General features: G+C 59.6%; 1 protein-coding gene across 3 annotated transcripts in view; it reads left to right on the top strand.

The window, feature by feature from the left end:
• Window positions 1-17,913, top strand: part of SLC43A1 (solute carrier family 43 member 1) — a 30,572-nt gene extending 12,659 nt beyond the window's left edge. Inside the window, exons 3-15 of one of the 3 annotated variants that reach the window (XM_068989228.1) lie at window positions 1,008-1,185; window positions 1,297-1,352; window positions 1,484-1,560; window positions 4,769-4,861; window positions 6,885-7,018; window positions 8,807-8,982; window positions 10,592-10,738; window positions 10,836-10,871; window positions 11,075-11,192; window positions 12,218-12,359; window positions 13,063-13,136; window positions 15,659-15,782; window positions 17,262-17,913. In XM_068989228.1, the coding sequence (XP_068845329.1) occupies window positions 1,008-1,185; window positions 1,297-1,352; window positions 1,484-1,560; window positions 4,769-4,861; window positions 6,885-7,018; window positions 8,807-8,982; window positions 10,592-10,738; window positions 10,836-10,871; window positions 11,075-11,192; window positions 12,218-12,359; window positions 13,063-13,136; window positions 15,659-15,782; window positions 17,262-17,408 (1,502 nt within the window). In that variant the 3' untranslated portion in view covers window positions 17,409-17,913. The remainder of the gene's footprint in view (window positions 1-1,007; window positions 1,186-1,296; window positions 1,353-1,483; window positions 1,561-4,768; window positions 4,862-6,884; window positions 7,019-8,806; window positions 8,983-10,591; window positions 10,739-10,835; window positions 10,872-11,074; window positions 11,193-12,217; window positions 12,360-13,062; window positions 13,137-15,658; window positions 15,783-17,261) is intronic. The other 2 variants (XM_068989229.1, XM_068989230.1) reach the window with 2 other exon arrangements.
• The last annotated feature ends 5,662 nt before the right edge of the window (window positions 17,914-23,575 follow it).

The following is a 23,575-nucleotide window of genomic DNA, read 5'->3' as shown; positions in this document are numbered from 1 at the left end:
TCCCCATCAGCCTTTCTCACTAATCTGTCACAGCTCCCAGGTGGCATCTTACCTGGGGGATGCCACTGTCCTGTAGGGCAGTGCCATGCTCCAAATTCTGTATCTTGGTTTCCTCATCTGGAGAGTGGAGAACTTTCTTAGCTAACTGCTGGGACTGTCATGAGTTAATACAGTGACCGTTGAGAATATGCCTAGAGCATGGTTAAATGCTCACAAATATTAGCTCTTGGAGGACTTTCCCGGAGGTCCAGTGGCTAAGACTCTATGCTCCTACTGCAGGGGGCCCAGGTTCAGTCCCTAGTCAGGGAACTGGAGCCAGCATGCCGCAGCTAAGACCCAGCACAGCCAAGCTAATTAATCTAAAAATGCGGGCTATCATTTTATCAGAATGCACTTATGGGGAAAGGATCCTCTAAGTGTCAAGGGGACTCTTGTGACATCATTCGCATGTCACCCCCTGAAGCTGTCCCAGACTCTTAGGGGCTTCCTGTTGAGGATCTGCCACCCCCCAACCTTGGACACTGAGTGAATATTTCAGTGCAGTAAATACTTTGATGTGTGTTATCCTGCTGGAGCTAGTCGAGGCCTCAGGTTGGATGTATGACCCCCGGGTGATAAACCGCATGCATGCCCACTCAGTTGTGTCTGACTCTTTGTGACTGCGTGGACTGTAGCCCACCAGGCTCCTCTGTCCATGGAATTCTCCAGGCAAGAATATTGGAGCAGGTAGCCTGTCCCTATTCCAGGGGATCTTCCTGACCCAGAGATCAAACCCAAGTCTCCTTCATTGCCAGGCAGATTCTTTACCACTGAGCCACCAGGAAAGCCCAATAGCTGTTGCTGCCATTTATGGAGCCCCTTCCCCATCACAGTAGGTATGATTCCAAAGTCCCCCGGTCAGCAGGCAAGCAGAGGCCCGGGCACTGGAGGGCCGGACCCCTGAGCCCAGCACGCGCTCCTGGGATGGCTCTCGCAGTCACGTGCTGCCTCTCCTCTCCCCTCCTCAGCTGAGAACACCACCAACACCACCCAGGACGAGCCGCACAGGTGGCCCAGCTGCAACCAGCAGGAAGAGATGCTCAACCTGGGCTTCACCATCGGCTCCTTTGTGCTCAGCGCCACCACCCTGCCGCTGGGGGTCCTCATGGACCGCTTCGGCCCCCGGCCCACGCGGCTGATGGGCAGGTGAGGTGGTTGGGCTGTGGGGGAGCTGGAAGGGGCTGCGGGGGGCTGGAGGGTGGGCTGGTGCTGCAGGGGGCGGGAAGCAACCACTCCCCTTTCCCTGCTTCTCCGTAGTGCCTGCTTCGCTGCTTCCTGCTCCCTCATGGCCCTGGCCTCTTGGGACACCAAAGGTGAGACGTCTGGCATCTTGTGCCCCCACAGGAAGAAAATGGGTGGGATGAAGGTGGATGGCGCCCCAGCTCCTGCTTTTAGCCTCCCCCAGCTCCCCAGAGGCCCTCATCCGTCTCTCTCCCCTTCCCAGTTCTGTCTCCGCTGATATTCCTGGCACTGTCCATGAACGGTTTCGGTGGCATCTGCCTAACCTTCTCTTCACTCACAGTGAGTATGACAGGCCTTGACTTTGCAGCAAGGCACCCAGGAGTGGGGTGGGCGGTAGGGGCTAGCAAGGGTGAAGGTGGAGAGGGACGCAGATCAAAGGCACGTACGTGTGTGTGTGTGTGTGTGTGTGTGTGTGTGTGTGTGTATCAGAGAAAGGTAGGTGTGAGGCTGTGTGTGTAGATGAGGCTGTCAGTGTGGATTCTGGGAGTGTGTGTATGTGTGTTTCCCAAGCCCATACATCTGTCGAACTCCATCCTAGGCACTGGGGCCATGGCACAGACAGAATTGATAATTTCCCCTTTCTGGAACTTTATGTTCGGGGGTTGGGGAACAGACAACCCTAAAAACAAGTAAACTGATGCATGCTGTCCTGAATGCTGGAAAGAATAAACCTGGTGATGCAGAAGTGAGAGGGGCCCGCAGCTTGAGACTGAGGGTGTGTGTTTGCCGCGTGGTGTATGTACCGTGCGGTCCGAGGTAGGTTAATGTGTTTGTCGGTGTGTTAGACTGAACCATGCAAAATTGCCGACGCTTGACGGTGCTTGACTTTCAGAGGGCCCTTTTGCCTGGCTCGGCCTCCTACGGGGGTGCTTGGCATACGTCACTCTGAGTGTGTGTGTGTGTGTGTGTGTGTGTGAGCAGAAGGGATGGAGGCTTATGGGTAGCGTCTGTGGTGCTGGGAGGGGCTGCAGACTGGGCTGCCCCGGGCTGTTTGTCTTAGAGGAGAGGGCCTGACTGCCAGACTGGGTGTTCTGGCTGAATTTCACCGCACCCAGCAGCTGCCTTTAATTCCAGCCCAGGACATTTCACAACTCCCTGAGGAAGCGGGTCCCCTCCTCCCCGCCGCGCTCCGCAGCCCCTCTTCCATTCCGTACAGCTTGGCTCGGGGCCCCGAAACCCTCCCCTCCCCTGCCCTTGGGGCCTGACCTCGAACCCTGCCCAGGCCCGGGGACGCCACGCCCCCGGCCCGCCGTTAGTAATCTCCAGCCAATGTTAGGGCCCGACTCTGGCCCCGCCCCACCCCGCCCCGCTGTTAGTAATCCTCCAGCCAATGGTAGGGCCGGATCCGGCCACGCCCCCGCCCCGTCGTTAGTAATCTCCAGCCAATGGCAGGGCCGGGTTCCTACCCGGGTCTCGGAGCTGGCTTTGCCGCTCGGATCCCGGCCTGAATTTCAGTGCAGCGTCGGCTTAGCTAGGCCGGCCCAGGCAGTGCTGGGCGGAGACAGCGCTCGGACTGGCGGGAGGCGGGTGGGAGTGCACGACTGAGGAGCGCCGCGGCCCCGACCACTCGCCCGGCCCTGGCGCTTTCCCTGGCGTCCTTGGCAAGCGTGCCTTGTAGAGCCAGGCTGCCGGGGAAACCCCTGCCCGAGTAGGGTCATCCCGGCCCCGCCTCTGTTTCCCAGCCGCGTGGAGGTCTCTGTGTTTATTCCCCTTCCTCTCCAGAGCTGTTTCAGATCCCTTCTGAGCCTCCGTTTTCCCCTCTGCGGAGAGGGTTTTAGCCCTGTGTGGCATCTAAGACTCTTCCAGCTGGGGGCTCTGTGGACTGGCAGTGAGGAGTAGGGGTCGGGGTGGGGGATATCCGACTGTGCTTTCCCCTCCTTCCAGGGCCTGGCTCAGGCCAGTAAACAGAAGACCAGTCGTTCTCCCTTTTTAAAAAAACTATTTGCATTTATTTTTTGTGGCATTTATTCCCCAGGCCATAAGCTTTTGGCTTTTTTTTTTTTCTTCAGTTTCTCCTGGGATATTTTTTCCTTCTGTGCAGCCTTCTTAGGAACCATCTATTCTTTTTCAGTAAGGATCTTCTCAGTGTGGCAAGGAGAGCTTGTGTATGGGTTGATCCGACCATGAGGTCTGTTAAGTCGTTTGCTACATCCTTGGGGCTTTGTTCACCTGGATGTGCTCAGTGACCAGAAAATCTACACCTAAGCCCTGCAGTTCAGCATTGCTCTCTGCATTTTTGAGCATGTGCAGTACAAATTCAGCACTCTCGTGGGACCACCGACCCTGAGTCCAGCCCCACCGTTTGGCCCATGGACACCTACCAACTCCACCATTGCAATGACAGAATGGCACACGTTGCTTCTTTAAAGTGACATCCTTCAGATACTTGGAGGGTTTTCAGATGTGCATACCCTTAATGGCCTGGGCAGTTTCATGAGTGTTCTTAAAGTGAATTGCAGATCTGAACTTCCTGATTTGCCTGATTTTGTGGGGTTTTCTGGATCAAGAGAATAGTGCCCCATTTTTAGAGGTCACCTCAGGCCGCTTACTGGAAAAAGCACGACCAGTTCTCTACCGGTGGGAATTCTGGGCTTGCTTTGTGTGTCCGAGCTTCCTCTTCTGGACACAGGCCTGGCCCTGGCCCTATCCCCTCCCTTACTCCCATCCTCCACTCCCAAGCCCTCCTGTTACCTGTCCTGGCTCAGCTGAAACCATGGACTGTGGCCTTTGGGGCTACTGAGAAGGTTAAAAGGCACCCTCCTGGTAGTCTCAGCCTTGGGGTCTGGGATAGAGCTCGTATGGCCAGAACTGGGGAGAAAGTCACTAATGAGCTCCGTGAACTTAAGTACATTTCTTTCCCTTTCTGAGTCCCAGTGCTCAGCTATCAAAGGAGTTGCTCTAGACTGGTATTTCTTAAATACCTAACCATGGCTTATTAACAGGCAAGTCATGATTAAGGGACTCCATAAGTACCTAACTTGGGAAACCCTGGGGTTAAACAGAATTTCTCTTTGCAGGCACTTCTGTGTGTGTGTGTGTGTGTGCAGGGTGGCAGGGGAGGGGGCTTCCCAGGTGGCTCAGTGGTAGAGAACCCGCCTGCCAATGCAGGAGACACAGGCCACATGGGTTTGATCCCTGAGTCGGGAAGATTCCCAGGAGGAGGGCATGGTAACTCGCTTCAGTATTCTTGCTTGGAGAGTCCCAAGAAAAGAGGAGCCTGGTGGGCTGCAGTCCATCGGATCGCAAACAGTCGGACACGACTGAGTGACTTAGCACACGTGCTGTGTGTGGGAGGGGGGTTACAGCGGTTTCCCTCATTGATTTTGCCTTAGAACTTTTCTGTTGTGACTCTGGGGCACATGTTCCTGGAGCTCGCTTTGAGGACTGCCGGGATTAGAAGCTTCCAAGCTTTTCCAAGCAGGGCAAGGGGAGCCCTGGGTGGGTGTCAGGGTCTCCCCTGCTCATGGGCACCCATCTCCTCTCTCAGCTGCCCAACATGTTTGGGAACCTGCGTTCCACGTTCATGGCCCTCATGATCGGCTCCTATGCCTCTTCTGCCATCACATACCCAGGAATCAAGGTATGAGGCTGCTCGGGGAGTGGGTGGTGGTCCGTGAGGTTGCTTGGTCTTCTTTCTGCCTTGACACAAGAACTGGGTGCCTGGTGGCTGGTATGTCTGGTGACCCATCTCCTGCCAGGCGGAGGTCAGCTCCCGCCTCCACAGGGACAAGCCCCGGGGCCTTGTAGGAAGAGCCCGGTGCTGCTGCGGACCAGCGGGTCTCTGTTATCCTTTCCTTTCCCGTCGTCTGAGTCTAGGCCTTCATGCTGCCTCCCAGGCCAGTGCTTTCTCAGCCGGTCTCCCTGCCTCCAGTGTTTTCCCTCTCTGGGCAATCATCCACATGATTTCCAGAATGATCTTAGATGGAGAGCTAGCTCACCCACCTGCTCTCTTTCACCTGCGGAATCAAAAACAACCCCTTTACATGCCTTCCAGGCCCTGGGCTCTTGGACGTCACCCCACTTTTCACGCCACATCTCCTTTCCCTGTCCTGGAGAGGCTGGGCGATTTGGGTCCTGAGGTCGCCAAGCTAGTCCAGACGAGGCCATCTGTAAGACAGGTCCACCTAGAGCCAGAAGGCCTGCGTTCTCACTCTGGGCAAACCTGGGGCCTGCTTCCTGCCTCTCATATCAAATCACCTTCTCAGCTGGGTCAAAGCATGCTCTTCAGAGTCTGGTCTGGGCAGTTAATTTATTACAGGAAGTCCCCTGCAAAGGACTGAGTTCCATTCCAAGAGCACGTGTGTAAATCCTATTTGTTTGCAAGGCCAACAAAGTTAGCCTCCATACCCAACTAATACTGGCTGTATGTGAAATAGGATTGATACTATTTGTATAGTAATGTAATAGGTGTGTAATAGGTTTATGGTACTTCTCATACAAATACCACGTTAAAAAACAAGCACACACAAAAAAAGAAAGAAAACCACTTTCAATCTCACAGTGGAGCAGCTAGAAAAGCAGCATAGGACAGGGCAGTAGCTGGCACACCAGGACTGGCATCGCATGAACAGGCAAGATGCCATGGTTGGATGGCATCACCGACTCAGTGGACGTGAGTTTGAGTAAACTCCGGGAGTTGGTGATGAACAGGGAGGTCTGGTGTGCTGCAGTCCACGGGGTCACAAGGAGTCTGACACCACTGAGCACCTTCACTTTCTGCTCAGCATCCGTCCCAGTGGCGGTGCAGTGCGCACTTATGGGGTGGCTGACAGTTGTTCAGGCAGGACCAGGCCTGGAGGTGGGGAGGTCTCCCTTCCCTCCACTAAGGCAGAGAGATCTGAAGAGCCAGACCCTTGGGGTGTGGCCCTTTGAGGCTCTGTCCTGCTCCCTGGGAGAAAAGGGCCCTGAAGCCGGAGCCCAGGAGGAGCGGTTTTCCCGGAGCAGGGGCCTGGGACCAGCACAGACAGTGGTCCTCCCGGGCAGAGGGTGGCAGGCAGGACAGCTCTGCCCTTAGCCGCTGCCTCACCTTCGGGGCTGACCCGTGGGCACAGAATATGTCAGGACAGAGCCTGCTGGCCCTGAGGCTGCACAGCATCCCGCTTCCCTGCCTCCCGGGCTGCCAAACCTGTGAGAGCTGAGCTAAGACTTCTCCGGTGGAGGTTTTGTTTTTCCCCCAGGGAGGGCGGCAGGAAGGGGCAGGACAAACACGGCTGGGAGCTTCCGCCCTCCTCTCTTGTCCATGAAATGAAACGACTTATGTGTGAAAACGAGAACATGTGTGGAGTCAAAGGCAACACTGGTGTATCTTCTTAAGATAAAAATTGAGATTCCAAAGGCATGTTGCGCTTGTGGCCAGCCTCTTCAGCACCTGCTGGGAATCACGTCGCTCTTGGGAGGGGTGGGGATGAAAAGGAGAGGGGCGGTGGGGCTTCTAGGTCTGGTCTTAGCGTCTGGCCTTGGTGTTTTCATCTGCGAATTGGGCACATGGGGTGGGCTCGAAAAGACCTCCCCAGAGGCCTCTAGGGCCCAGGTTGCGGCTCTGGCTGGAGGGGGCGGGCTGGGGCCCGGCAGCTTCCGCCACGGGCCTCCCTGCTCCCCCACAGGTGATCTACAATGCCGGTGTGTCCTTCGTGGTCATTATGTTCGCCTGGTCGGGCCTGGCCTGCCTCATCTTTCTGAACTGCGCCTTCAACTGGCCCAGGGAGGCCTTTCCCTCCCCTGAGGAAGTCAACTACAAGTGAGCAACCGTGGCGGTGGGGGGAGGGGGAGATGGGAGGGGACCCCACCCGCAGACCTGGAAGCCAAGTGTGGTGGCGCGATGCTAGGAGCAGCTCGGAGTCAGGGAAAGCGAGCTCTGCGGACTACCTGAGCTTTCCGAGCTCTGCTTTCTCACCTGGACCTCAGGCCCGATCTGACCCCCTGCAGGTGTTCTGCGTGGCCGGGGCATGACGCTGGCAGCCGGACATGGGGAGTGCTGTCCTTCTGTCCAGGCTGCAGGATGGGGTCAGGGTGGCAGGGACGCACGCCACGGGGACCCAGAAAAGGGGTTCGCAGAGGAGTAATGTCCCAGCCCTTGTGGGGCAACCTGAACGCCGACTTCCACACACACACACCCCGCCCCGTCAGCTCACACACACACACACACACACACACACACACACACACACACCCCGCCCCATCAGTTCACACACACACACGCACACACACACACACCCCGCCCCGTCAGTTCACACACACACACGCACACACACACACACACACACCCCGCCCCGTCAGTTCACACACACACACGCACACACACACACACACACACACCCCGCCCCGTCAGTACACACACACACACACACACACACACACCCCGCCCCGTCAGTTCACACACACACACGCACACACACACACACACCCCGCCCCGTCAGTTCACACACACACACACACACACACCCCGCCCCGTCAGTTCACACACACACACACACACACCCCGCCCCGTCAGTTCACACACACACACGCACACACACACACACACACCCCGCCCCGTCAGTTCACACACACACACGCACACACACACACACACACCCCGCCCCGTCAGTTCACACACACACACACACACACACACACACACACACTGCCCCTGTCAGTTCCCCAGGGCACTGGGGTGATGCTCCGCAACCAAGCACCTCGGGTGCCAGTCAAGTAGCTGATACTGATCGAGCGTCCTCTGTGTGCCAGGCCCTGTGCCCGGTGGTCATTCTCAGACTCAGGACGTGGGTTCTGATATTAACTCCATTCCTAACAGGCGCAGGGGCACGCAGTCACTTTCCCGGAGTCACACCATCGGAGCGGGGCGGGATTGGGGGCCGCACGGTGACTCTAAGGTTGGGATCAGGACTCCAGAACCTGGGATTCCCCTGGACTCCATGCCTTCATTTCCAAGGGCCTGAGTTCAATCCACGGTCCTAGAACCAAGATCCCACAAGCTGCATGGTGTAGCCAAAAGGAAGATAGAACTTCAGAGCCTGAGTTCTTCTGTTTAAAAAATGCGTTTATTGAAGTACAGTTGATTTACAATGTTGTGTTGGTTTCAGGTGTACAGCAGGGTAATTCAGGTATACATGTATTCTTTTTCGATTCTCTTCCCTGCTAGCTTGTTATAAAATATTGGGTACTAGGCAGTGGGTCTCTGCTGGTCCTCTGTTTTATGTTGAGGTAGAGCAGTGTGTGTATGTGAATCTCAGACTCCTAATCCATCCTTCCCTCTGCCCGGTCCCTCGCCAGAATCTGGGTCCTTAGGGCAGCCTCCAAGGCAACAGCCTAAGTGGAAAGCGGCTTCATCCACCCTTCACTTAGCGGGTGCTGAGCCCGGCCCTGGGCTCCCAGCTGCACCAGACACAAGCCCTGCGCTGGGGAGCACGTCAGCGCTGGGTACAGGGGACTTGGCACACCCAGGACAGCACCCCCCAGAGGCAGGCTGCAGAGGTAGGGCTCCGTGGGGCTGCTTCCCACGAGCTGCTTCCCCGGCTCCCGGCAGGGAGAAGACCAAGCTCAGAGAGCTGGCCCTGGACCACAGGGTGACCGGGGACCGCTTCTACTCCTACGTGAGCACGGTGGGCCAGCGGCTGAGCCAGAAGGCCCCCAGCCTGGAGGAGGGGGTCCTCTTTATCTCATCCCAGGACGTGCGTGGCGGCGCAGAGAGCTCTGCTGAGAGTGAGTGTCTGGTCCCGGGACGGCCTCGGTGGGTGGAGAGGCCGGGGCCTCACGGGGAGTGAGCACCCTTGCCTGGGCGCTCATTTTCCCTCCTGAGTTCTCACAACACCCCCCCCCACCCCGCCCCCCTGCCGGACAGGTGGGCCCGCCTCCCGTTTCTAGAACGGGGGCAAAGTCGAAGCTCAGAGAACTCCGGGATGCTCGGGTTCACGGGTCCTCGGCCGGATTCCTGGAATCCGGCGGCCGCTTCCGGAATGGGGCAGGTCCCTTGCAGGCTTGTGGGAGAGAGGTTTTCTTTCCGCGGGGCTGCCTGCAACCTCCAAGCCACTTGCGTCAGACGCCGCCGGAGGAGCCGGCCTCTAGGCTGGGTCCGCGCGACCCGGTTGGTTGGCGCCCCTGCTGGCCGCGTCGGGGAGCTGCGCCTGCCTCCCGCCCGGCCGCTTGGCGGGGCGTCAGCCGCGGGGTGCGGGGAGGACGGATGGGAGTCCCGAGATGGGGGTCTGAGTCCAGCTCCTCGGTTCCAGGCCACGTGACTTGCGTGGGTCGCTTAACCCCACTCTCACCTTCCCCGTCCCTTAAGCTAGCACTAAGAACACCTTGATGCTGGGAATGATTGAAGGCGGGAGAAGGGGACGGCAGAGCATGAGATGGTTGGATGGCATCACTGACTCAATGGACATGAGTTTGAGTAAACTCCGGGAGTTGGTGATGGACAGGGAGGCCTGGCGTGCTGCAGTCCACGGGGTCGCAAAGAGTCTGAGACGACTGAGCGACTGAACTGAGAACAGCCACCTCACAGGGAAGTTAGTTGGGAGGATTGAACGCGGGGAGGGACGTGAGCTCTCTGTAAACTGAGTCATGCTGTGAGGTTCTGAGGTGGTCCCCACTGATGGGTCCCCCAGGCCGAGCTGTTATGGGCTTGGGCTGAGTCCCTCTGACCTGCGGCCCCCAGCCCTGGGACCTTGGGCAGGTCACTGGCTGTGCTGAGCTGCAGTCCCCATCTGTCCATGTGCTGCACAACTGGGCTTGTAGTACAGAAGCTGCCTGCAGCGCGGGAGCCCTGGCTTCAGTCCCTGGGTTGGAAAGATCCCCTGGAGGAGAGCATGGCAACCCACTCCAGTATTCTTGCTTGGAGAATCCCACGGACAGGAGCCTGGTGGGATACAGTCTGTGGGGTTGCAAAGAGTTGGACACAACTGAGCAACCAAGCACAGCACAGTTTCATGACGTGGGATGGCGCGTGTCCGGGGTGCAGCACACGGCGGCTGCCTAGTAAACAGCAGCCAGAGTTACTGCCAGGCTAAGCCTGGGGTACGCACCTGGAGGTCACCTGAGAGTGTTCTGGTGAGGGAATGCCCTGGTGGTCCAGTGCTTAGGTCTTGGGTTCGAACCCTGGTCAGGGAGCTGAGATCCCACAAGCCACGCAGCGTGGCCAGAAAAAAAAAAAGTCTCCTAGTGAGATAGTTACAGAGCTGGGCGCCTCGGAGGCCAGAGAGGCTAAGGCAGCCCCTCTCCGAGGTCACTGCGGCAGTGCCCGCCAGAACGGCACCCCCTGGGACGTGGCACCCTGGAGTCCTGGGGCTCAGGGGCGCCCCCGCTGTCCCCCCAGAGTCTGTGCCCCTGCGTAGGAGCCTCTGCTCGCCCATTTTCCTGTGGAGCCTGCTCACCATGGGCGTGACCCAGCTGCGCGTCATCTTCTACATGGCTGCCATGAACAAGATGCTGGAGTACCTGGTGACGGGCGGCCAGGAGCATGGTGAGGTGCTGCTGAGCCCCGGGGGGCTGGGGGTGTGTGGGGCACGCTGGCCGAGCTCCCCTCACCCTGGCTTCCTCCTCCCACCCCCGCCCAACAGAGACGGAAGACCTAAAGCAGAGGGCCGCAGAGACAGGTAGGGGGACACAAGCTTGGGCCCAGACCCCTGCTCTCCCTATCGACGGGTGACCCATCCCCGGGTCATGCGGCCTGGCTGTGTGGGGGACCTGAGAATCTGGGGGTCAGAGGGGGAGATCTTGGCATCCCTGCTCTGCTGAGGCTGGGCTGCCAGCTCCCCACCTGCCAGCCCCTGACCCCGCTCCCCTCCCGCCCTCCCAGTGGAGTTCTACTCCTCTGTCTTTGGGGCCTTGCAGCTGTTGTGCCTTCTCACCTGCCCTCTCATTGGCTACGTCATGGACTGGCGGATCAAGGACTGCGTGGACGGCCCCACTCCCAGGTGACCTGCCCTGGGGTGGGGACAGCTCTGTGCTTTCACACCCAGTGTCTTATTCCAGTCTCCCGAGGAACCCAGGAGAGGAGGGGCTCGTGCCCATTTTACAGACGAGGAAACTGAGACCAGGAGGGGACGCAGCTGCCTTGATGATGAGCATAGCTGGCAGTAAATGCTGCCTGTGCACCAGGCACCTGCACTGTCCTATTTAATCTTGCGCTGGCTCCCTGAGCTAGGTACACACATTATTATGCTCGCTTCACAGAGGAGCCGAGACGGAGAAAGGTTCAGGAACTGACTCGAGATCACACAGCTTTTAGTAGGAGGTTCCAGAACCTTTGTCATGATGAGCACACTCTGGAGCCTTCTTAAGGTTAGGAAGAAATAGATCTGGTGTATTAGATATCTACTGCTGTGTAACAAATTACTCTCAAACGTTGCATCTTTAAACAATATTTATTATCTCATCGTTTCTGAGAGACAAGAATCTGGGAATGACTTAGCTGGGTGGTTTTGGCTCAGAGTCTTTTTGAGTCTGTTCAGACGGGTGTAACAAAATAGCAGACAGAGTAGCTTGGGGTCGGTGGAAATTTATTTCTTACAGTTCTGGAGGCTGGAAGTCCAAGAGCGGGGTGCCAGCATGGGTGGGTGAGGGCCCTCTTCAAGGTGGCATATTTCTCATTGTCATCCCATCGAACTTGTGGCTCAGACAGTAAAGAGCCCACCTGCAAAGCCAGAGACCTGGGTTTGATCCCTGGTGGGAAAGGTCCCCTGGAGGAGGGCACGGCAACCCACTCCAGTTTTCTTGCCTGGAGAATCCCATGGATAGAGGAGCCTGGCGGGGTACAGTCCAAGGGGTCACAGAGAGTCAGACAGGACTGAGCAGGCACACAGGCATACCAGATGGTGCTGGAGGAGCCATGCTTTGAGAAGCACGTGGCTGGAAGAGAGACTTTCTCCCTCTCCTGGTGCCCTGAAATGGGAGGGCAGCCGCTGAGGAGGTTGGGGCCAGTGACAGCCTGTCCTCACAGGGACGGGGCGGCCACCAAGTCCGTCAGACCACGCTACCGTGAGATCCAGAAGCTCACCAACGCCATCAACGCCTTCACGCTGACCAACCTGCTGCTCGTGGGTTTTGGCATCACCTGCCTCATCAACAACCTACACCTCCAGGTACCAACTTCCACGCGCCCCACGCTCCCTGCCTCACGGTGGTCTCCCCAGCACCAGCCTCCAGCGGCTGCGGCTGGGTCCTCATCCTCTGGGTCTATTTTCCCGGTTCTCCAGGAGGTGTCTCCAGGAGATCGGGTGGGCTCTGTCCCCCTCCCCACCTCTCCGCACGCCCCTCCCGCCTCCACCCCTCCCACCTCCACCCCCCTCCCCTTCGCCCCCTCCCCTCTCCGCACCCCTCGCTCTGCCCCCACGCCTCTCACCTTCGCCCCCTCCCCTCTCCGCACTCCCGCTCCCGCCCCCACGCTCCCTTCACCTTCGCCCCCTCCCCTCTCCGCACCCCTCGCTCTGCCCCCACGCCCCTCACCTCTGCCCCCTCCCCTCTCCGCACCCCTCGCTCTGCCCCCACGCCCCTCACCTCCGCCCCCTCCCCTCTCCCCTTCGCCCCCTCCCCCCTCCCCTTCGCCCCCTCCCCTCTCCGCACCCCTCGCTCTGCCCCCACGCCCCTCATCTCTGCCCCCTCCCCTCTCCGCACTCCCGCTCCCGCCCCCACGCTCCCTTCACCTTCGCCCCCTCCCCTCTCCGCACTCCCGCTCCCGCCCCCACGGTCCCTTCACCTCCACCCCCTCCCCTCTACGCCCCCTACCCCCCTCCCCGCTCCGCCCCCCACGCCCCTCACCTCTGCCCTCTCTCCCTTCCGTTTCAGTTTATGACCTTCGTCCTGCACACCATGGTGCGCGGCTTCTACCACTCGGCCTGCGGAGGCCTCTACGCCGCGGTGTGAGTCAGCCGGGCGGATGGCCTTCCCGAGGGCTCCCCTTGGCGCACCCCTCCGCAGCCTCCCCCCCTGGAACGCTGGCGCCTGTGGCGCTCCGTGGTAAAGACCCTGCCTGCCAGTGCTGGAGATGTCAGAGATGCGGGTTCGATCCCTGGGAGGGGAAGATCCTCCAGAGGCGGGCATGACAACCCCCTCCAGTATTCTTGGGCTTCCCTGGTTTCTCAGTTGGTAAAGAATCCATCTGCAATGCGAGAGACCTGGGTTCGATCCCTGGATGGGGAAGATCCCCTGGAGGAGGACATGGCAACCCCCTCCAGTAGTCGAGCCTGGAGAATCCCAGGGATAGAGGAGCCTGGGGACTCCGGTGGTTCACAGGGTCACACACAGTCGGACACGACTGAGCGACTCAGCAGCAGCTGCAGGGTGGGTGAGGTCCAGCTCACGGCCCTCTCCCAGCTCCCTAGTGACGGGGTGCTCCCTGCCTCAAAGGCAGCCCTCTTGGGACGACTCCGCCGTCAGAGCGTCCTCCCTTAGGGGCAGCTGACGTCCCTGGCTTGGCCCTGCATCTCGGCCCACAGCGCCCACTCGCCTTCTTGGAGAGGCCCCTCTGCCCCTGTCAGCCCTGCTGGACTCTTCTCGCAGTCTCTTTGCCTCATAACGTCCCTGCTTCATGTGGGGCGCCCCCCTCCCCTGGCACCCCATTCCCCTTCCCCCGTGGCTTCTGGTTTCCATGCCGAGTGTCTCTGCTGTACGGGTGATGGCGAAAGAGGGGGGGCAACGCTGTGACGGCTGTGGAGCGCTTACTCCGCAGTGGGTGCAGGGTGAGACGCTGACGCCCTCCCTTGGCCGCCGGGGTCACCCTGGATTCCACATGCTCATTGCTCACAGCCCAGGTCATGCTCCACGCTCCACAGACCCACATGCGGCCCGTCGCAGCATCCCTGGCGATGGCATGCCCATCCTGGATCGTGGCTGCTGCCGCCTCCCAGCGATCGCCTGTCTCCCCCAGTCCGCCCTTGCCGCCCCCGGTATTTCTAATGCAGGAGCTGGAGACACCCTTTGGGACATAGGTCTCTTCCCATCTCTCCACGGCTGCCTCTCTCGTCTCACGTAGAGAAAAAGCCAAAGGCTCTGTTATGGCTCAAAGCGTCCTGCCTGGGCATCCAGTGGTTAAGAATCTGCCTTGCGGTGCAGGGGATATGCGTTCGATCCCAGGGCGGAGAACTAAGGTCCCACAAGCTGTGGAGCAGCTCAGCCCACCTGTCACGACTGGAGGGTCTGTGCGCCACAGTGAAGCACGCAGCCAAGATCCTGCGAACCGAGACGGAGACCTGCTGTAGCCAAATGGAGAAATATATTAGAACAAATAAAGAGGCTCCGCAGGGCCTGGCCCCCCCTCTCCCTTCCCTTCCCCACCATGCTCACCCCCGTCTCCTGCTGCAGAAACCTCCTGCGCTCCTCTCCAGCACCCCTCTTCCTGGCTCGTTCTTCCCCCAGACGTCCACAAGCCAGCTGCCGCGCCTTGTTCGGGGCTTTCCCCCAGGGCCTCCTCTGAGCCTTCCCCACCTCCCTGGAAGCACCCCCTGCTCTGCTTGCCTTCGTTCCTCAGCTCTGTCACCTTCTGACACGCAGCGCTTTCTTGGTGCTTTGCCCCGCCCAGTGGCACGTCCGATCTTAATTCCCTGACCAGGGACTGAACCTGTGTCCCCCTGAAGTGGAAGCTAGGAACCGTAACCGCTGGACCACCAGGGAAGTCCCCACTATGTGTTTACTTCGCTTCTTTTGTGATTACTACCCAGCCACCCAGAATGCCGCCTCCAGCTCTGGTTCTTTGCTCTCTCCACACACCTAGAACAGTGCCTGGCACATGGTAGGAGCTCAATAAGTAATGCGTCAAAAGAATAAAAACAGCCCGGTGAGGTTAGCACTCTCCCTGTTTTTAGGGAAGGAAGTGAAGTTCAGAGAGACTGAGTTACTTGCTGTTACCACACAGCTGCTGGTGGTGGTTTAGTCGCTCAGTCGTGTCCGACTCTTGTGACCACATGGACAGTAGTCCGCCAGGCTCCTCTGTCCATGGGCTTTCCCAGGCAAGAATACTGGAGTGGGTGGCCATTTCCTTCTCCAGGGATCTTCCCAACCCGGGGATCGAACCCTGGTCTCCTGCACCGTAGGCAGAGTCTTTACCAACTGAGCTTCGAGGGAAGCTAGTAGGTATCAAACCGGCTCTGTAGCCTTCAAGTCATAGCATATACCCTCGAGACCAGGGCATACGCAGAGAGCCTGAGGCTTTTTAAATGCGTTTGCCACGCCACTTGGGACGTTAGCTCCCCAGCCAGGGATGGAACCCTCCCCTCCAGCATTGGCAGCGCAGTCTTCAGCACTGGACTGTCAGGCCCGTCCTGAGCCTGAACTTTTAACCTCTGCCTTGCCCGGCGGACAGAGCGTGATGTCCAGGGCTGGAGGGCACAGGCCGGGCTGGAGAGGGGCGCGTGCCCCTCACGCGGGGCCCCCTTCTCTTCGGCAGGTACCCGTCCAAACACTTCGGGACACTGACGGGCCTGCAGTCCCTCCTAAGTGCCGTGTTTGCCCTGCTGCAGCAGCCGCTCTTCATGGCCATGGTGGGGCCCCTGAAAGGAGAGCCCTTCTGGGTGAGCGGCAAGGGGGCATGGGGGCCATGGGACCCCCCTGCCTGGGTGCAGCTGAGGAGCTGGGGGTGGGGGGCTTTCGCAAGTGGCGCAATTTTTCATTCTCATTTCAGCCAGTCTTTCATCTGGGGGTTTCCAACTGGCAGTCGGTCAAACCTCCTTATAGACACCCCAGCCTGGGCCCAGGACGCTGTAATAAGCTCCCAGGTGACCTGGGGATTGGCCCAGTCCTGATCCAAGGCAGGGACCTTCTCTCCTAGAAAGGGGCTCCTCCAAATCTTCTGAGCTCAAACACCCACAGTGCTGGGGTACCAGCCGTTGGTCTTGTTGGAAAGGCTCTTCCTCGAATTGAACTGATCCCACCTCCCTAAAGCTGACATCTGCTCCGGGGGTCCACGCGCTCTCCTCAACCCTCCCGCCAGAGCACAACAGCTACTGTGTCCCAAGTGCTCACCAGGCGCTGATAAGTACATCAGTGCAGTTCAGTTGCTCAGTCCTGTCAGACTCTTTGCGACCCCATGGACCGCAGCACGCCAGGCCTCCCTGTCCATCACCAACTCCTGGAGTTTACCCAAACTCATGTCCATTGAGTTGGTGATGCCATCTAGCCATCTCATCCTCTGTCGTCCCCTTCTCCTCCTGCCCTCAATCTTTCCCAGCATCAGGATCTTTTCCAGCGAGTTGGTTCTTCGCATCAGGTGGCCAGAATACTGGAGCTTCAGCTTCAGCCCCAGTCCTTAGTGTATTTTTATTGAACGTGGCCACCATTGCCCCGAGGAGGGGGGGTGTAGACTCGAGGTGACTGGCCCGTGAGCCACCCCCGCCCCCGCTGCATACGGTGCCCATGCTCGCCTGCCACCACCCTGCCACGGGACCCCACCACCCACATCCTCAGAAGCCCAGGCTCCCAGCCAACACCAGGTCATTTGGGCCCTGGCGTCAGGTGGGGTTCAGACCCGGCTCTGGAGCTCTATGGGCATCCCATGAGACGCGACGCTGGTGGAGAGCAGCTGCCTACAGCGAGGGCTCGCTCTGTGTATCTTCTGGCCCAGAACCAGTCCACCCTAAAGAAGATCAGTCCTGGGTGCTCATTGGAAGGACTGATGCTGAAGCTGAAACTCCAGTACTTTGACCACCTCATGTGAAGAGTTGACTCATTGGAAAAGACTCTGATGCTGGGAGGGATTGGGGGCAGGAGGAGAAGGGGACGACCGAGGATGAGATGGCTGAATGGCATCACTGACTTGATGGACGTGAGTCTAAGTGAACTCTGGGAGTTGGTGATGGACAGGGAGGCCTGGCGTGCTGCGGTTCATGGGGTCGCAGAGTCGGACACGACTGAGCGCCTGAGCGCCTGAACTGCACTGAACAGGACCCGGGGTGCAGATGGCTGCCTTCTCCCTGAGGGAGGCTGAGCGGCCCCCGAGGGTGAGGAGGGTGGACAGCTTGCCTCTTTTTTTTCTCTTTCTCCCTGCCCTGCAGGTGAATCTGGGCCTCCTGCTCTTCTCGCTCCTGGGGTTCCTGTTACCATCTTACCTCTTCTGCTACCGCGCCCGGCTCCAGAGGGCAGATGTCGCCCGCTGGGGGGCCCCCCTGAAGACGCCCGGCGGCCCCAAGGTGGCGGCCTAGGCCCCCCGAGTCCCAGGGCCTGGACCACAGGCGGCCGCGGCCTGCACAGAGGCACTGACTCTCCCTGTGACCTCCGCACAGCACCAGGGACCACGGATTTATAAGTAATGGGAGAAGTTCTATTTCTGTGGGGACATGTGAAAAAGAAAGAAAAAAAGAAATCCCCAAAGCCACGCTCCATTGACCAAAGACGGCCCCCGTGCCGGGATCGAACCTTCTTGAACCTGGGGTTGGAGGGCCCAGGGTGCGGCCCTGCACTTCCTCTGGGCCTCGTCCGAGGGGCCTGCCCGCTGGTGGCTCCTGGGGGCCTGTGGGGTCAGCGAACTGGTGACCCCTCAGCTGTGCAGGGCCCAGGGTATGCGCGATCGCGTGTGGAACTCCCTTCTCCTCCGGGGAAATGGGCCTCGTCCTGAGGCCTCCGCGTGGGAGGGAAGCCCCTCCTGGGGGCTGAAGGGCCGGTTCTCTCCCTGATGCTGCTGCCTGCAAATCTCAGAGGAAATAAAAAGGGAAGTGAGAGACTGGCTGCGGTGTGCCTGCCTGTGTCTGGGTTCGGGGGGGTGTCTTCCCACACCTCCATCCCCCTTTCTCACCCAGGCGCAGCTGGGCATTAACTAGGGCACTTAAGGTGCCAGCCTGTCCACCCTCAGCTGCCTGTCCCAGCTGCCTGTTCTCGGCCGTGCCCTGGAGCGGGTGGAGGCCCTGCACTCATCTCCTCCTCCGCCACTTCTCAGGTTCTGGGGCACATCTGGCAGGGAGGTTGGCCCTTCTTCCTACCTACGATCAAGGCAGGAGGCTTTGGGAACAATGCTAAGGCGCGCCTCTTGAACTTTCTTGTCTGGCGTCTCTGGAGATCTGTTGAAAGTAACATTTTTTTTGGAGGGGGGGTGTCCTGTTTTATCTTAAAACGATGCAAATTTCGAGCTTCACCTTGTGCTATATTAATATTTACTTTCAGGAATAAAGGGAAACTTTAAAAGTTACCTACATCAAGGGAGACACCATCTTTGAGGGCAAGGGGCCGTCCAGGAAGCGACACCTCATTTATTCCGCTCCTGCTTCTTTCTGGCCTGGGACACAACCCTGAAACTCACAGAGGGGAGGGGCCTGTGTGTCCAGGCTCTGGCCTGTTCCAGCTACACAGGCCCCTCACTGCGTCCTCACCGTAGAGGTCGGTGTCTCCGGGTCTGAGCCTTCCTCTCTCTAGAAAACGACCCGGAGACCCAGGGGCACAGAGCTGGCAGGTGGTGGGGCTGGGCGTTGTGGCTGCTGAGTGCCAAGTTCAGGACTGCCGGGGCAATCAGCGTTAGAAAGGAAGCTCTGAGATTGTCAGCCCAGCTCTCTGCTGCCCTCTCAGGGCGGGGAGGAACCACAAAGGCCTTATGTACCACCCTACTCCCCCCAAACCTAGGAGAACCCCGAAATAATGGCCCTGGAGGACAGTAGCACAAAGGAGCCCTCCCTTTGTCTGCACTTCTCTTTAGAAGCTGATTCAGTAGACAGACTCCCCCATTTGACGGATGTCCAGCGGGATCTGGAGACGTGGCTAAGCCACACGGCGCATCCCTGGCTGCTCGCAGCCCAGGCTCCTGGCTTCCCACGGTGTCTTTTTCGCAAAGTAGGAAACCAGATTTGGACCGCATCCGCCAACGGGTTGGACGGGCTCCCAGTGGCCTTGCCCGGGTCTCGCTGCACTCTGCCCGGGGACCTTGACTTTCCGTCCGGTCCGGTGGAAGCGGATCACAAAAGATGAACGGGAGAGGGGCGAGCGGAGGGAGCCCGGCTGTGCGCCCCGGACTCTGCGCTCCGCAGGCGGCGCTGCGTGGCTGCGGCTGGGACGGGGTTGGGGGAGCCACGGGGGACCCCACACCCTCCCTCGACAGTCCCTGCCGGCTCGTCCGCCTCTCCTGGGTCGCATCTCCAGACCCCTCCCCTAAGATAGCCCCGTGCCCCCCTACCACGGAGCCAGCGACCCTCGAGGCTGAAGGAGGGGTCTCGACCGCGCCCCCGCCCATGCCCAGAGGGCTTGGGATCGGGTGGGGGACTCAGGCGGGGATCTCGGCCTCCTTGGGGCGGGGTGTCTTCTCGCCCCGCGTCCCCCGGGCGGGGGCGCTTGGGGAGGGGGCTGGCGGGGGCGGCCGCGAGCTGGAGCCTGTTTGTCGCGGCGCCGCCGAATGGAACAGATGGCTGGGAGGGGGGGAGAGGGTACGTGGCGGGGAGGAGGAGGCTGCGGGGGCCGGGGGCTGAGGAACTCGGGATTTCGACGCCCCAAGTCTCCCGGGAGAAGCGCCCCTCCCCACCTCTTTCCAGAAAGAGGGGGCGGGCAAGTGCCTGCCCTTTCTTCCCCCTGAGCCCCCCCCCCCCGCCGCAAACCCCGCCGTCCCCCCGGGGGCGCGCCCCTCACCCCCGGGACCCCCAGAGCGGGCGGCGTCCAGGCCGCCGGGACGCAAGGGTTAATGGGGGTCCCCACCCCCGCTCCGAGGGGTGAGGGGGCTGCGGGACGCGGGGCGCGACTTCTGGGGAAAAACGTGCTAATTGGAACGTCACGCAGATGAGCTGGGGTGGGGGCTGGGCAGGGCACAGGGCGGGGGTTGGAGGGCGAGGAATCCGAGGCGCCCTCCCGCCAGGGCAGTGATGGGGACCGCCGCGGGGGCCCGCGGGTTTCTGCAGAGGAGGCCGCCCCCCGACCCTGCGCCCCAGAAGAACGCGGCTCTCTCAATCTCCGGTCGGGGTCTCAGATTCCCCGCGAAGGGGGCGGCAGCGTGCGAGTGACTGTCCCCGCCGGCGGCTTACCTCGGGCGCGACCCTCGCCGCGGCCCCGCCCCGCCTGTCTCCTGCATGCTTCTCCGCCCCCCATCTGCGGCATCACCCGGTCCACGCAAGAGTCCTGCCCGTGGCTTCCACCAGGATCTAATTTTTCTCACTTTGCTTTCTCCTGTCTGCCCACCTCGGGACCACCCCACCTCCGGGGAGCTGTTTCTCCGCCTTCAGAGACCTTCCTAACCCACCCCGACGTGCTAAAATGCAGATTCCAGGGCTCAGGGAGAAACTGGTCCAGTGGGTCTGAGGGGCTTGGGAACCTGCGTCTTAGCTGTCTCCCACCCGAATCAGATGGGAAAGACCTTCACTTTCAGAAACACTGGGCAAGGACTGGGAAGCCTGCACAAGCCTTCCTCAACGGCCACTCCCAACTTCTCTCGCAGGGTCTTGCCCTCCCCCCTGCTCGGTGTGGTCTCCTTGGCTTCCAGGGCACAAGAAGGTGCCAGGAAGGACGGAAGGAGGCAGAGAGGGAGGAGGAAGGAGGAAGCAGTGAGTCTTGCCTGCTGCTCCCTCTCTGAGCTGGGCCTTCTTTAGCCTTCCTCAGCCTTCCTCTCTCTGTGCCGGGACCCTCTGCTGCAGCAGGGTGTCGTCCTCAATCAGGCCACCAGCCTTGCCTCACTATCTCCCTCCCCTTCCCCACCTCATCTGAAGTTTCTAGGAAGGCCAAAGGCTCCTGGGATGGGCCCTTTGGGTCTTAGGAGGGAATGGCAGAGCCTGAGTCCCCGCCTCCCCAAGAAAGAGGCAAAAGCACCCCTGGGATTGAAAGAAAAACCGGAGGAGGAGGCGGGCAGGGCTTGGAGAAAGATAACAGCAAACAGATGGGTGACCTTCAAGGGCCTTGCACTTACTCCCCACGACAGCTCCCTTTAGGCAGGCGCTGTCGCCCCCGGGTTGTGAATGCAAAACCATACGAGGGATGCTCAGAGAGGTTAAGTGACTTGCTCAAGGTCACAGCGCAAGTGGGAAAGTAACTCGGTCATTCACACCTCTACGTCTCCCAGAGCCTTTCTCAGGAGGCTGCCGGGAGGTGCCCCAGGCCTGCCCTGCCTGTCCCACCCCCGGGGGCCGTGGGGACAGGAGAGGGGACCGTGCAGAGATGAAAAGGGAACATCTGATAGGTCTGGCTGGAAGCATTAAAAATTCATCTAGAAACCTGACCCCAGCTGGACCTTGGGCCTACCACCTGGACTGTCCCCGGCCTGGCGGCCTCTCAGAGCCTGACGGGCAAATGCCACTTCCACAGGGTTCTGGGAGCCTCCTCCCACCCTCACCCCGCAAGTCTTTGCCTTTCATAGGAGAGGGGTTCTCTCATGGATTTGGGAGCTAACACCGGGAGTCAGCAGCTCAAAAAGCAGGGCTGACAGCCCTCCCCCCACTCTGAGTGTAAGAACCTTAGAGGTTTAAGGGCTTATGGACCTTGTCATCTGGTGTCCTTCTCTGCCTCTCCCCAGGCAGAGAGATGCTCACGCTCAGGTTAGGGTTCCTGCGCCTGACTGTGATACCCACGGTGGCCGGTAAGGGGCAGCCACCTCCTGGGAGCCAGCCCTAACCTGAGCCTCTCCCAGCAGCTTTGAAGGAGAACACAACCCCAGGGCTAAGGTCAGCAAGATGGAGCTTTAGCCTTGGGGAGGGGCTTGGACTCTGTTATCTGAGGCAGGGGGCGAGGGTCCCACGTCTGGGGAAGACTGAGGAACTTTAGGGGAGAGGTGCAAAGTGGATTTGTGGGGTTCACATTCATGGTAATGGAGGGCCCACATGGTGCAATCTTTCCAGCTGGAGTGAAGATGTCGGGGGGGAGGGGGGGGGAGGGCAGGAGAGAAAAAGATAGAAAGTGAGGACCGGACGCTGCAGGGCCTCCAAGGCTTTGCTAAGACGTTTTATCTTTAACTTGCAGCAGAGCAGGGAGCCCGTGGTACGTGCCTGAGTAACAGAATGGCATAATGCATGTTCTGGTCTGATGGATCTGGCCAACATGGGCCAGCAGAGTGGGAGGCAGCGAGAGATCGAATGCAGGAAATCGGGAGAGGAGGTTACTGCTATTTTCTTCCACATTCTAAGCATGAGGTAATGGGGAGATGCATCAGGCAGGGAGCTGGGGTGGGGAGGAATGGGAAGGAAGGGCTGGGTGGGGGCCGCGGGGGGACTGGGTGGGTGAGCTGATGGGAGATTCAAGGAAGAAACGGAGGAGCTCACCGCCACTGGTGTTGGGCAGCCAGAGAACACGGGCTGGGGGGGTGGGGGGGCATCCAGGAGGTTCCTCTCGGGGCCGGGCAATCTTGCACAAACCCCCTCCCCTCTCTGAGTGGGCCTGCACTGCCCCATCGGAGCATCCCTGGGGGGTGGACTGGATGGCCTTGCAAGGCCCTCCGGTCTCAGGGTGTGTGGCTCAGGCTTATCCGTCTGGGTTGTCTGAGGAGGCTGGGGTCTGGGTGTGTGAGATCTCGGGGTGGTCTCTGTGCAGGGACTCATGGGAGTGGCTGTGCACACCCGTTGGTATTTGGGGTGCATCTGCCTGTTTGTGGGGCCCGTGGGTGTTGGCGTGCCTGCATGTGCTCTCTCTTGCTCTCCTTTGGTGCGAGTGTGTGTGAGAGAGCGTGTGAGCGTGGGTGTGCACGTGATGGGCATCCGTGGGTCTGTCTGGGCGGGTGGGGGCAGGGGTGGGGGAAAGTGGCCTTGCTGTCGGCTTCCTCCCGAGGCTCACACCCCCCCCCTCGCTTTCACCGTTCTGAAATAGCATCTGGACCAAAGGCCCATGAATATTTCACGATGATAATTCTGTGACCTGGACAGCCTGCTTCTGATTTACCAGCATCCTCCCCCTCCCCCTTCCTGCCCAGGCCCCAGCGGTCCCTCTTCCTTCAGAGCTCTTGCAGGCTGAACCCCTAAGCCCACTCATCAGCCTCCTCAAAGCCAGTATGACAGGCACCCCTGTGAGACCCCAGACTCAGCACTCTCCATTGCACCCCAATCTCACACCTTTATCCAAAGTCTGCCTGCTTCAGGCCACAGACAGTAACTCTCCCGTTCCATCCTCCACTCTCCACCAGCCTTCTGGGACCCCCTGGCCAGGGCCACAGGCCCTCAGCATCCTTAAGCCCTGGCACCACGGTATCCTCTTTTCATCCCCCAGCTTCCATGTTACACTCTTAACCCTAAACTTAAACCATCCAAGTCTCCCCCAGTTGCTTCTGGCAGACGAGACTCACCCAAGTCCTTCTCAGCCAAGGCTCTCCCCTTTCCATAGCCTCTCCTCCACACACTGGAAAGATGAAGCTTCTCATCATACTGCAAGTGAGCAAGACACCCCCACTTGGGATTCTCATCCCTCTGATCACCAAAATCCCTCGGCT

The sequence above is a fragment of the Capricornis sumatraensis genome, chromosome 16 (genome assembly GCF_032405125.1).
Source record: "Capricornis sumatraensis isolate serow.1 chromosome 16, serow.2, whole genome shotgun sequence".
NCBI classification, from domain to species: domain Eukaryota; kingdom Metazoa; phylum Chordata; class Mammalia; order Artiodactyla; family Bovidae; genus Capricornis; species Capricornis sumatraensis.
This window is presented reverse-complemented; position numbering and strand designations above follow the sequence as displayed.